The sequence below is a fragment of the Vidua macroura genome, chromosome 4, assembly GCF_024509145.1.
Source record: "Vidua macroura isolate BioBank_ID:100142 chromosome 4, ASM2450914v1, whole genome shotgun sequence".
Taxonomy (NCBI): Eukaryota; Metazoa; Chordata; class Aves; order Passeriformes; family Viduidae; genus Vidua; species Vidua macroura.
The window spans coordinates 29,871,237-29,884,661 of record NC_071574.1 but is presented as its reverse complement, the minus strand read 5'-3'; the positions used below and the strand labels follow the sequence as shown (position 1 = coordinate 29,884,661).

At 38.3% G+C, this 13,425-nt stretch overlaps 1 protein-coding gene across 5 annotated transcripts in view; it reads left to right on the top strand.

Annotated features, from left to right (window-relative positions):
- Window positions 1-13,425, top strand: part of SH3D19 (SH3 domain containing 19) — an 81,553-nt gene that overhangs the window by 63,649 nt on the left and 4,479 nt on the right. For all 5 annotated transcript variants that reach the window (XM_053976199.1, XM_053976196.1, XM_053976197.1 and 2 more), the window contains 10 exons: window positions 391-503; window positions 2,690-2,748; window positions 4,785-5,046; window positions 6,296-6,364; window positions 7,671-7,743; window positions 8,055-8,185; window positions 10,487-10,545; window positions 12,154-12,341; window positions 12,607-12,659; window positions 13,158-13,344. In XM_053976199.1, coding sequence (XP_053832174.1) covers window positions 391-503; window positions 2,690-2,748; window positions 4,785-5,046; window positions 6,296-6,364; window positions 7,671-7,743; window positions 8,055-8,185; window positions 10,487-10,545; window positions 12,154-12,341; window positions 12,607-12,659; window positions 13,158-13,344 — 1,194 coding nt within the window. The remainder of the gene's footprint in view (window positions 1-390; window positions 504-2,689; window positions 2,749-4,784; window positions 5,047-6,295; window positions 6,365-7,670; window positions 7,744-8,054; window positions 8,186-10,486; window positions 10,546-12,153; window positions 12,342-12,606; window positions 12,660-13,157; window positions 13,345-13,425) is intronic.

Here is a 13,425-nt window from a genome sequence, read left to right as displayed (position 1 = left end):
TGGCGTTTCAGGGTATCCAGTAATGAATCTGACATTCCAAGGAGTAGAAACTCTTCTACTCATCTAATATTATATCACCAAATATTGCAGCTGAAACCTTGGAATTCTGAAATTACTTGCTGGTGTCCTTAGAATAAAGTGAAGATTCATTATGCAGGGTGGGAAGTACTTCTGAATTGAACCTCAGAGTTAAAATGTTCCCCTCCTGTTCCTTTTCCCTTCACTACTCTTTAAGTGGTTCTTCCCTTTGGCTGCTCCAGCTTTGACGAAGGAAGTTGCATTCACACAAAAAATGCTCCAAACAAAAGTAGATTCCTTTACCTGTTGTTGATCCATGTGAGGAGGGTATTAATTAGACTTTAATTTGGGATTTTCTTTGTTTTTTTACAGCTTTAAATGACAACCCACATAGCCCTCCGCCACTTCCTGCTGAAAAGCCTATTGGGAACACATCCAGTATCACAGTGGGAAAACCTAGCAGTGGTGACCTAGTGAAAAAAGGGGTAAGTTAGAACTGTTTTCTTGTATTACAGCTTTGTCTGCTTTGGTTAAAAGATCTCTTGTGATCCTCAAGCATTTGTAAAGTAAGTTGTTTGAAGGACCAGAAGATGAAAACAACTACTCAAAAATATAAGGCTTTTTTCTTTTAATTCTGTTCTCTAATTAATTAGGTAATTTAGACTGCTGCCAGTTTTGAAAAAGTCTGTGGTGATTTTACTAAACTTTGATCACATCTATCTTCAATTTTCTGTATTCATCATCTGGAATCACAATATTCTATAACTGAGTGCAAAAGCATTGCAAAGTGGCTCAAAGTCCGGTGGGATTTACATGGTGAAACGTTGTCAGTGTTGTGCTTTAGAAATGTATTTTTTTACCTTTGTGCACACAACTTCTCTTGGTGTCTGTGCTAATGTGCAGGCAGAGGGAACTTTTCTGTAGAAGAATGAGGCTTGCTTTTTTTCCAGCTCTTTCCTTCTAATTGTTTCTGCTGAGTCGAACCACCTATTTTGGGAAGTAAGGCTCTGCTCCTTGCTCTGAGGCATGTACATAGTAATGGATGGTGTTGTAGTTAAATGACATTTGACACAGATTTTCAAAACAGAATTAAAATAAACTAGAAAATGACAGTAAAATTTAAAAATACTGAGTTTTCTGGTGACAAAAATGGCAGAGAATCTTGTGAAGGCCACAGGCAGTAAAAGATCAAATCAAATTAAAAGCCCTTACTAGATGGATGCTGCCAACAAATGCCTTTGTAGCTACCTCTGCAATTAAGATAAAGGATATTAAAATGTCATCATTGAAAAGACTGTTCAGAGAGGTTCCACCTTTTCTGGATAATGCTGAAAGGAATAATTTATGAAACAGGACATTAAATGACATTTTATGCAGTAGAACTCCAAACTTTTACAGTGTCATCCAGGTTATTGTGACAGGCATGTATACGCTTCAGAGGATGTTTTTTTTAAAAAGATTGTATTGAATCCACTGGAACATTGAAATCCTATCTTTGGAAAGGCAAGAGCTGTGCTTCTAAAACTAGTATTGTTTGTCAGTGGAAGTGATTAAACAGCAACAGCAAAAATTGTTGACCATAAGCAGCAGATGGCACAGATTTCTTCCTTTTCACACAGAAGAGGAAAATTTTTGATATGAGGATAACATCCTCATCTGAAAGTGGCAGGTTGTTTTCTTTCTAATAGGGTCATTTAATCAGAGCATTAATTTGGGGACTCAATCAAGGGTCAGATTTTGTCAAAATATATCTGGGTGTTTTCTAGATGAGAAAAATCACAGAAATTGTTTGAGTTTCAAGCACATTCAAGCACCTAATTAAGTGAACCAGACTGTTCAGACCTATCTATAAGTACTGGGTCAGAAAGGGTTCTTTTGAACCCAGATTCAGCACTCTGATTTCTGATGCTGTTCCAGAAGCAGCTGTGCTTGTTCCACAGAGCTGGCAGAACCTTCTGGCACTGGGATGAAAATGAGCAGCAGGAGGCAGTAAGGATGGTCACTTGTTAATCCATCACTGTGGTCCAAGCCCTTCAGACATGGCACATGTCCTCCTCTCCGACTGCTGTACGGGGGTAATCTCTTGCAGGGCCAGCATGGGCAGCTGGGAGGAGTGATGCCTTCATCTGCCAAAGCAAGATTCACAGGGATTTGTCTGTTAGATCTCTAGCAAACATATTTTGATGCCTTCTTTAATGAGAGCTAATGTTGTTTGCAAGAGAAGCTGTCCTGTGTGAGTTACATTAATGTCATGTTTTCTGCTTTAAACCTGTTCAAAGTGTTCCTTGCATGGAATAAATCAAAGTTGATAATACAAATTCCTGTGGGCAATGTAATTGTACATTTGTATGACTCTCCTGGAATTGGCTCTTAAGGCTTTACTGCCATGTAGTAGGAAAGAAGGGGCTGGGTCATACTTAATGTGCAACTGAAGCTGTGTTTCAGGTGGTAAATCAGGTTATCTGCCCTTCATATTTTCCTCCACGTTCAAAAACACTTTAAAATTGCAGCATCACACCATAATTCTTACTACTTTACTCCCAGACCTCCAGAAACTCTTCTTTTTCATGTCCATAGGATGTAATTTAATACAAGAATTATGTCATTTAAACAAGATTTTTTATTTTCCTTAGGCTTAAAGAAATGTCTTTTTTCTTTTGAATGGTTGTAGGAGTTGGATCACTCAGAACAGGCTGGAGTGCCTCAGCTAGAACCTCTACTACCCCCAAGGTGAGTGTGGTTCTCCAAAAGCCCTAACAATTGGTGTTTCTAAATTAATTTACATAGTTAGTCTCAGTGTAGACACTACTGACTCCAGCCATAGCTCAATAGTCTTGGCTGGGCACTCTTCTCACTAATAAATAGGCAGGACCAAGTTGGTAGCTGTTTAATACTTGTTTGTACAGTATGGTATGAGCAAGGAGATTATAGGAGAGCAGCTGTTTGACTTTTCAGCTAATGTACAGTGGCTGCTGACAGTCATTCCTTTCTGAATCTTTAACCTTTTCACCCACAGCACTTGCACTTGTGGTGGGATTTGGGTGCTGAAGGAATGGAGGTGGCAGATGATGCCACCCTGAAAAGGGCAGATGCTCGGCCAGCAGCCTCCCAGAAGCACTGGCTAGTCTATACACTTTGGACCTAAAATGCAGGTGCAGGATCAATGGATAACCTTGGAGTTTTTTATTCTTGTGAACCAAAAGGAAAGAATGTCTGCAAGGGCAAAAGTTGCTGGACCAGCCTTTAATTCATGTCCATCAATGCCAGAGACACAGTGGATGGAGATCTGGCATTGAATAGCCAGCCCGCTGTGGGTATATCAGTGTTTGCATTCTAAATCTCTGAGTTTAAACACGAGAGTTTGCTCTGTTGTGTTAGGACGAGAGAATCTTTCTGTTATTGAAATGAGTCTATCAATAATAATAGTAAGTAATAACTAACATGAAAGAACGTGGATGTGCCACAAGGAAACACCTCATTACTGGCTTGTTCCTTTCCCACATTCACGTTTAGCATAACATTCCTGATTCTTATGAGGGGCTCTGGAACTGCAGTAAATATTTTGTCCTTTCACTCTTCTGCTCAAATGGATTTTTAATTTATTTTTTTTAAGTAAGCAGTAATAATTCACTGAATTGCTTGTTAGGGTCTTCATGTTTAGTTAAGTTGTTTTAAAAATGTGTGGGTTGGTCTGTTTACAGATTTAAAGTAGTTTAACTTGGAATATCCCCTTTGTCAATATTAAAAATGCTTAGTTTAAGATGGGGCCAAGAAAAGGGAGAGATGGATAATGAAGAGAAGTGGAATTTTTGACATTTAAAAATTGTTCCATACTTAAATAGTAACAGAGAACTCTTATCAGGAGCATTAGGAGAGCCACTAGTACCTTCTCAAGCGATGGGTGACACTCACAAAATGTGTTAGAATTATACTTCAAAGATCCACCAATGCACACTTGTTGGGGTTGATAATTTTTGTAGACCCATGAGGATTGTACGTGAGCAAATATGCTGAATTACGTTCTATGAAACAAAAAAACAGTTGTAGCAGAAACTTGCAGTAACTGGTTGAAGATATCACAATAACAATTAAATGATACTGTCATTTTGGAATATTACTAGTAATATTAATTGCTAGTAGATATTACTACTATCACTTGCTAGTCTCTGATTTTGGTTTCTAAACTGCTCATCCGCTAATAGGATTGCAGGACCTCTAGCATTGCCAGAGAATTTGAGTGTTTTCATCAGTGTTTTCTTTCTGTGGTAGACATCTGTTGCATAAAAAGTGATAAATTCTGCTATTGATGGCAATGTGCAAAGTGGTGTGATATGTCATGAGTTTCATCAGAGTCACTTTAGGTAAGTAACATCCCAAGGAATGAACTAGGTTCATTCCTGAAGACCAGCATTCACAAAAGCTCTCCAATGGCAGAACTTCATCCTGTAGCAGCTACAAAGAAAGCTCTTTCTAGAGCTGGATTGCAGAAACAAATCCTTCTTATTTAGTGGGCTCCCCAGAAAGCTGGCAGGCTGTTGGTGAGCAGACTTCGAAATATGTAGTCAAAGGATCTGTCTAAGGACTTGATCATCTGGTCCCAGTCAGTATCTGAAGAGTTCGTGTATTCCTGGAAAGCTTCAGACACTACACACTGTACAGCCCAGGTCATCAAAAATCTTGTTTCCTTACTGCACACTCTGTATCTAGGATGAGGTGGTAGGCTTATTAATATGCATGTTTTTCTAATGTTTTGCAAAATGTTTTAGGCCTGTGGATGGAAAAATTATACCTGCTCGACCTCCCCCACCTAAAAGTGTTCCTGGAAGGCCACCTCCACCGAAATTCTCTGCAGCCAAGACCTCCTCCCAGAAGGATGTTCTTTCGCGATCTAGTTCTGACACCGCTTCTGATAAAAAAAACAAGTTCAGGTTGGGACCCAAGAGAGCAAAAAGTGCAGTCTTTAAAAATCCAGATCCAGCATTACCTCCTAGACCTAAACCTGGTCATCCTCTCTACAATAAATACATGGTGAGAGTTGAGATATTCTATCTGAGTACATTGTTTTTATAAAACAGCATGGGTTAAAATAGCAGAGAAAAAGGTATAGTAGTAACCTACTTTAGTAGGTTAGATAGATGCACTTTGAAAGCCACATAATAGTAACCTACTTTAGTAGGTTTTTACTATTATGTGGCTTTACTATTATGTGGCTTTCAAAGTGCATCTATCAGCATAATCTTCCCTAGAAAATGCTAGTAGATAAATAGTAAGGCAATACTGGAGAAAGTAATAAATACATGTAAAGTATAGATCTGTGTGGTATATTTTTGTGTATATATGTAATTATATTATCTTTAATGCATAGCTCTTGGGGCTTGGGGGTTATTTTTTCAGTCGCTGGTTCTGAATTCTCTTTCAGTAAAATTATGCTGAATAATTGCATTTGTATATTGGTTCACCCATACATATCAAGATGCTTCGGGAAATTGGGGAAGCTTTGGAACTTATAAAGTAGTTGACCTTATTTAATCAAGCTTGCAAAAAGTGAGGAATGTAACATTGCAAATCTTACATTTTCATCCTATTGATGTCATTCCTTTTCATTATAAAAATGGTTTTGGTATTGTATGTGTTATTAGGGAATTTTAAATACAAATGGATCAACACTGCAAATAAAAACAAAGAAGGTCTTTCCCCAAAAACTTGAAACTGGTCAGTGATAGAGCGGGTGGCTGCTTGAACCAGTGCTGTTGTCAAAAAAGCAGCCACACAGCCATAGCATGAACAGCATCAACATTCCATCACCATGAAGTGGAAACTTTCAGTTGCCACCTTTTTGATCTTTCACTCATTTCGAGTTTTGTGTATGAGACTTTTTTCTGTAGAAGATCAGTAGTAATTCCCTGCCCCGAAGTGTTACTGTCAATGGAAATTTCCTCCCAGGGTGTTTTTCTAGTGCCCTCCATGACAAATGAATATGTTTCTGCATCAGAGTGTCTTCTGAATATCTTGTAGTGTATGGTGTGATATCAGTTAGGTGTCTAAGACACTTTCAAAGGCGGTGACACCACCTAAGTTTCTCAGAGTGGCAGTTCATATCAGCAGCAGTCTGTTCTGAATGCCTTCCAAAGAAACCTGTCCTCTTCCACTGGACTCCTAATTACATGCAGTGGGTGGTTTAAATAGTTAAATCATTTGACTATTATCACTTGAAGTGAAAATTTGAGGTGCTTAGAAGTGAAAAAAACTTTTCCATTTGCCTCTGTTTCTCTTCAAGCTGCCTGTGCCTCATGATGTTGCCAAGGAAGATTGTCTTCCCAGGAACACTGGAGAACTGTCCTGTAAGGTAAGATGTTTTTTCCCTGCTGGCTTAAATATTCAATGAACAAGGCTCCTGTTGCAGTAAAGTATCAAATGTTTTAGTCTTCAGAGGTTACACTGAGACATGTAATAGCGATTTATTAAATCCTTGTTTCTGTAATCAAAACAAAACAACTGCCAAAACAAAACCCAATAATGATGATTTGCCTCATAGCACAGGGACATTCAGCTTATGGAACAGAACAAGAGTAATTATTTGGAGTGCCAAAAGGGAGAGGAAACCAGTAAAGTTCCTCCATCTCATAGGAAAATAATCACTCCCTTGGCTGAATATCTGAGAATTGAACAAAAGATAAGCCAGTACTTTATGAAGTGCTGTACATGATACATCAGCAAATTGGCTGTGACATAACAGATTTGACAGTAATTTCTTCTCTGCTTCTACAGATCCTGATGTGGTTTTAGGGCATGACCCTATTAATATTAAATAGCTACTGGAAATGAGAGCAATGAGCAGCCTTTTTGACTATTGTCAGAAGCCTACATAGCTGAAATAGATTTCTGTGCAGTATGTTGTTGTCTGTTGTAACTCAGGTCTTATCTTTGTCTACATTGGGGTTTTTTTGTTGGTGTTTTTGGTTTTTTGTTTTGTTGGTTTTGGGTTTTTTTTTTTTTGTACACAGTGAATTACTTCATATGTAATTCACACATCATTGTCATCAGTACAGCCTAAAAATTCCTGGTGGGTGGGACAGAGAAGGTGGCTCAGCATTTTGAATAAAATTTCTCTTTATGAAAGATGCCACAACAAAACTGTCATCTCCCCTCAGTGTTACCTTAGTGTAAGCAAAGGTATAGTGGTTTCCTTGCTCCTCTTGGAATGTGACAGCATATGTGCTGTCTCTGCTGAGTGTGCTGGGGAAGAGTTGGGTTGGGTGTTCTCTCGAGCAAGGAAGAGTGACTGGTGGCACAAAGTACCAAGCACCAGTGCAAAATCTGTCCACAGCTCTTGCAATGAGTGTTGCTATCAGTGCTACAGATTTCTGGCCCACAGAGATAGCTGAGGCTCTTTCTACACTTGGAAAACTTGCATGCCTTCCCTTCCTTTCACTGGCTCAGAAGAAGATTTTGGTGAAATGTATTCTTGTTCACACTGGCAAAAGGCATACAGAATTCAGACCCATAGTTGTGTGACCAATAACCATTTCCTTCTGCAATACCAGAACAGCTCTGTGTCCAAAGCCAGAAAATTAATTCAGGAGTACATAACAGAGAATCTGTTAGTATCTTCCATGATTTATAAACTACTTGGATTTATTTGTTGTTGTCAGGATTCAAACCACCCTCCAAAAGTACCTGACACAAGTGCACCTCATGCTGTAGTCCTGCATGATTTTCCTGCAGGTAAGTGAATGTGGATATTCTGGAAGCATGTTTTACTCCAACACTTTCAAATGGAAATTTTCTTAGAAATTAGAGCTTAAAAATGGTGTGGAAGCTCAGTCTGCAAGGTCTGCACATAGAGTTGTTCAAATCAGTGGGTTTAGCTGTAGATGGATCAGTCTTTCAGGTAAAGCTAATTGATTTATCAGGTAAAATTAAGACTTTTTAAAAACTGACTCTGGTTTTGTCTGTGGTATTTGTATTAAGGTTTTACTTAGAGAAAATCAGTGAGTGTGACAAGTACTGTTAACTGAAATGATGTTGTCTTACAGAGCATGCTGATGACTTGGACCTTCATTCTGGAGACACTGTTTGTCTTTTGGAGAAAATTGATACTGAGTGGTACAGAGGAAAATGTGGGAATCGCACAGGGATATTTCCTGCCAACTTCGTTAAAGTGGTTGTATGTATACATACAATTTGTATACATTGCTACATAAGATCCTGTTGCATTTGTTTTCTGGTTCTATTTTACTAAGGCTCCTGTGTGTTTAACTCCATTATGTGTTTAGATAATCTCTTTTCCCACTGGCAGCACAGAAGACTCATCAACTTGTTTGTGTGGTATTAGAAAGATGCTTGATTTGGCACAACCAGCTTGTGTTATGGGGAATAATTTGCTGTCTATTTAAAGCCAAGTGAGAAAATCATTCCCCTTACCAGATTCTCTTTGGAAATATGCACAGTTTCTCAGGGTCCTCAAAGCAATTTATTTTTTGACAGCTGCATGTCAGAATCAACAGTCGGTATAAGATGGTTGTTTTTTGTGCCTCCCCCCAGTTCCCTGTCTTCTGTCATTTTCTCATCCCTTGAACTTTGCTGGAATCACCATTTTTTTAGCCATGTAATGAACTAGGTCAGAGTAGTAATTTGAAACCATGGGGTTTTTTTTCTTCCTAGAATACTGTTTTTTCCAACAGGATTAATTTGCCTAAGTGGTTTTCTGAGTGGCTGCACAAATGGTTATTCTGGCACAGTGCAAGGAGGTTGTGTTGTTGCAAATGAGCAGCTAAAAGCAATCCTGTTCCTCAACATGACACTTGACAGTGAGCGGAAGGCAAGAGACAGGTGCTCTTTTGGAGCCCAGTGGTAATTTAAAAGGGATACAGTATGGTTCCCTGCAGTCAAATGCTGGGTCAAACCTATTGCAAACCTGAGACTGAGACTGAAGTCTGTTTTGTGACAGTGGAAAGGGCTGCCCACACCAGCCATATGAATATGGAGGAATGCCAGAGTGACACCAGGATGCTGGGAAGGTGCATGGCTTGGCACTTAGGACAGGAGGTGTCTGTGGCAACACTTCTGGGCCAGCACAGCTGGCAGAGTGAGTCCTGCTGCTGCATGGATTTGGTAGGCATCAGAGAGGGTAGGGTGTCTGATGAGTTTGTAGTGGTGGTATTGGAGAAAAATGTTAAGATCTGAGAACTGCTGAAGAATAAAAACTAAGCCCATAGTTAGTAGTAATGGAACCATGCTTGATTCACTTTCACAAGAAAGATTTGTTAGCTAAATTGATTGGCTACTTCTGCACAGACCAACAGTTCCATTTAAAAGCTCTTGCTTCTGCTGATAGCTAATAAAGAAAAGATTTTATGTTAAAGCAGTGGAGTGAGTATTTGGGGTCAAATTCAGCATTGATACAGACAGATACAACTTCATAAAAGCTAGGGAAGATGCATTTCTGTTTTAGTTTTACAAGATGATTATCCTTTGAAGGCAAAAATCTTTTGTTTGAGAATTTGGAGTTGTTTTAAAAAGAAAAAAGAGTGCAGTACATGAGGCTAATTTACTTGAGTGAATTCTCCTGTTAATTCATGTCAGATTTCATCTTGATACAAAGTCTCCATACAATACATACAATGTGTTTTGAGCTGGGTAGTAGTTTGGATCTGGACACCTAATAATAATACATAGTTATGGCTTTCCATGGAACCTTCAGAGCACCACAGATACCAGCTCATTCAGCAAGAGCAATGCAGGGTTTATTTGTCCTAAAAGGCATTGTGATTCCCTCCAGTGCTTCACACAAGCTAATGAAACATTCCTGTTGATTTTATGGGAACTGGCTGGTATAATAGTGAGCTGTAACCCAAAGCTCCTCACCAGGACCTCTGAGCTCATAGTCCTGTACATCTCACAGATCATCCTTCATGTCACACCAAAAATACAGTTGAAATCCTCCTGTGATAAAGGACTTGAATGTTGGGTTTTTGATGTACCTGTGTATTGATTCTTTAAGTTGTATTTCTCCAATTCAAGTGAGATTTGTGAGATGTGTTTTTGTTTGGAGAGCAGTTGGCTACCGAAGCACAGAAGGGATAAGTGTAAACAGTAGTTTTGTCTGTTGTGGTATACTGTGCTAGTAAATAATTGAGAGCAATTACCAGTTGAGAATTGGGATCTAAATTCAACAACATGTAGTAGCATCTAGTCACATATTCTGTCAGTCTCTCATGCTGCAAGTAGAAACAATAAACCAGCTTCATAAAACAAAACATTAAATATTGCTCCTTGTTTGCATAAGATTAAAAAATGTGAAAACAGGCAGAAATGTACATTAATGTGGTCATATATCAGAGCATGCCAGGGATTACAGAGTGTCACACATCTGAAAAACAGATTGTTTTAAGCAGTTTCAGGTTTATTGTGGTTAGTTGCCATGAGCTTGTAATGGAAAATATAATTTATTTTACTGTCTTATTAGATTGATGTCCCAGAAGAAACCAATAAGAAAAAAATACCCTCTTCATCACGATGTATCAAGTGAGTCAGATGAATCTTATTTGCTTTCTCATGTTGATTTACGAGGAATGAAAAAGAAATACTAACTTTGAAGCAGGGGCTCTCTGCGCTGAAGTTAATAGGGTTAACAATTTATTCACCAAAATACATTGTAAAAATCAAATTATATGTTTTAAAAACCTGAATGTTTATGATGCTTTATTAAGACTCATATTTAGGTAAAAAAAGCCTAAAACCTTACTTTCATGAAAACTGGTTCCAGAAACCATGAACCAATCTAATTAACTTCAGCAGCACTGTACACTCCTCTTTTTGCTCCTGACCTTGCTGCTTTCTTCCATTGTCCTCACAAGACTGAACATGGTAGGGCTCCTACTCATGTGAAAGATACAGTGGAACAGAATATAGAGGTACTTTAAGCAGAGAAATCTCTCTGTCTCTAAGGTGTGCAGATGTATGGGTAAATCCAAAGTTCCCCACAAGTGATCAAATAAATTGCCAGCACTTTCATTTCTGAATTTCAAACAACTTGTATTAATATTTGTAGGCAATAAATGATTTTTCATGTTGCTTATTTCTCAGTGATGTTTATTGGATTTTGTAATCATTCATTCCAGGAATTAAAGCAAATTCATGAAGAGGCAGGAGCAACTAGTGTCAATGGGATCATACAGTTCTTCTTTAGGTGAAGCTTGGTTTGTCAGGAACACAACTTTATTTTAAAAAGTTGCTTCTGCAGCTAAGAAAGAAACAGAAAGTTCTAGCTCTGTCCTGAAAGAAACATCTTTGCAAAGATACTGAGTGGGGGACAGGGGTGGGAATCAAGCTACTTACTTTGTTTGTGTGCTATGAATATATAGAAAGAATTCAAACTTTTTAATTAAATTAATGTTTTTTTTACAGCATGGCATTTCTGATAAACCAATATTTTCTTAGGTTAATTTCTTAAATTTAATTTACTAGGTTCTTAAATAATGAAATTGATTTAAGTCAGGGGGAAAAATAATTAGGATTTTTTTCAGTGCTGTGCCAAAGTATATAAAATTTATCAGATGCATTGAAGTTTCTTTCTTTGATAGATAAGCTTTTTTCCCTATAAGATTATAGGGATGGATTTTACAGAATAAAGTATTTTAAAGTAGATAAAAACTAGCTTCTTCCTATGAAACCTCCATGTATTTGGGACAAATACACAGCACTCACCCCCCACCCATGTTTGAGTGCATCTTAATGGGATGCTAGCTTGAAAAATAATCAAACTCTTAACAAAAGTGTATCAGGACACTTGCTTGGATATAGGCAAAGGTATTAAATTGGACAGGTGACCAAGAAACAAGGGGGTTAATTGTTGCTTGGAAGGGAAATAGGGTCTTTTCAAAATACTGCAACAGCCAGCAAATGGGATGCAGAAATTGCATCTGGCTTCTCCAGACTCTGTACTCACTCTCCTCAGAAAGCAGAGACAAGAACCAGGGCTAGCCCCCCAATTGTCCACCTGTCCTATCTTCAGTGCATTTTTTTATCATTTTAATTAAAATATCAATCCATATATTGCACACAATGCTATCTGATTATTGAGTAGACAGTAATAATAAAGAAGCAAAATAATTTTCTCTTTTGTTTGTGCAGAGGTCCAAGGTGTATAGCACGATTTGAATACATTGGAGATCAGAAAGATGAGCTCAGTTTTTCAGAAGGTGAAACTATTATCCTGAAAGAATATGTAAATGAAGAGTGGGCCAAAGGAGAGCTCAGAGGCACGTCTGGAATTTTCCCCTTGAACTTTGTGGAAGTTATTGAAGACCTACCTGGAACAGGTATGAATATGTTTGCAAAAATCTTCAAGAGCATGGGTTTGTACTCAAAGCAAATAGGCAGCATATAGGAGAAAATTCCAAAGGACAGTGATTGCAGAAAGGAGGTAAAAAGAGAGGGAAGGCTGATAAAAACACCTCAAAATTAACAGTAGGACTTCTTAAGAAGCTATTCTTAATAATGACTTCAAATATCTAAAATCTCTGTCATTAGTAACATTCTGAATAGACACTGCTCCTGTTCTTAAGTTGTGCTTTACTTACATAGGTACAGAAACAGCGCTGAAGAATAAGGTGGAGGTTTCATGTTCCCTTCCTCAGGTAATAAAACTTTATAGGTGAGGGCCCAAATTTATGTATAGATTTACAGAGACTATTATAATGTGAGAGTAACTGCAGAATGTGACACCACTCCCACAACACACAATGCTGCATTGTCACAGCCTCAATTCTGACATGTGGCCTAGGCTGATAGAATTCAGAGCTTCTGACAAATTAACATTGGTAAATTTTTATCCTTTGTGCTGAAGGAAATTTTTGTTAGGTCTATTTTAAGTATTGTTGAAGTGATCTAATTTTGAATTTATTAATCCTTTCCCCTGCCACCAGAGATAAAAAGGAATGTGGCTGAGCCTAGATGAAATTCTGTGGTGGTAATTGCTGAAATGCCATTCTAGTCTACATCTGCAGCAGCACTGTTGTATTGGGAGGGTGTCAGGACAGCCATGTGTTGTACAGCTGCTTTCAGCAGCATCCGTCAGTTTTTGGGCTCCATTCACACTTCTAAAATTAATGCATCTCTTCTGTTAACTTGAATAGAGCAACAGACGCTCACTAGAGTGGTGTGAAGCGCTTCATGATTTTACAGCAGAAACCAAAGATGATCTGTCCTTCAAAAAGGGAGACTACATCCAAATACTGGAACAAGTAGATTTGGAGTGGTATAGAGGAAGACTGAATGGAAAGGAAGGGATTTTCCCAGCAGTTTTTGTTCAGACCTGCTCAGGTACAGTGCTCCTACTAGATGGCAATTTATTGTTCCTTGGATTGTGCCAGTCATGACAGCTGTGTGAGAGCATGACATCAA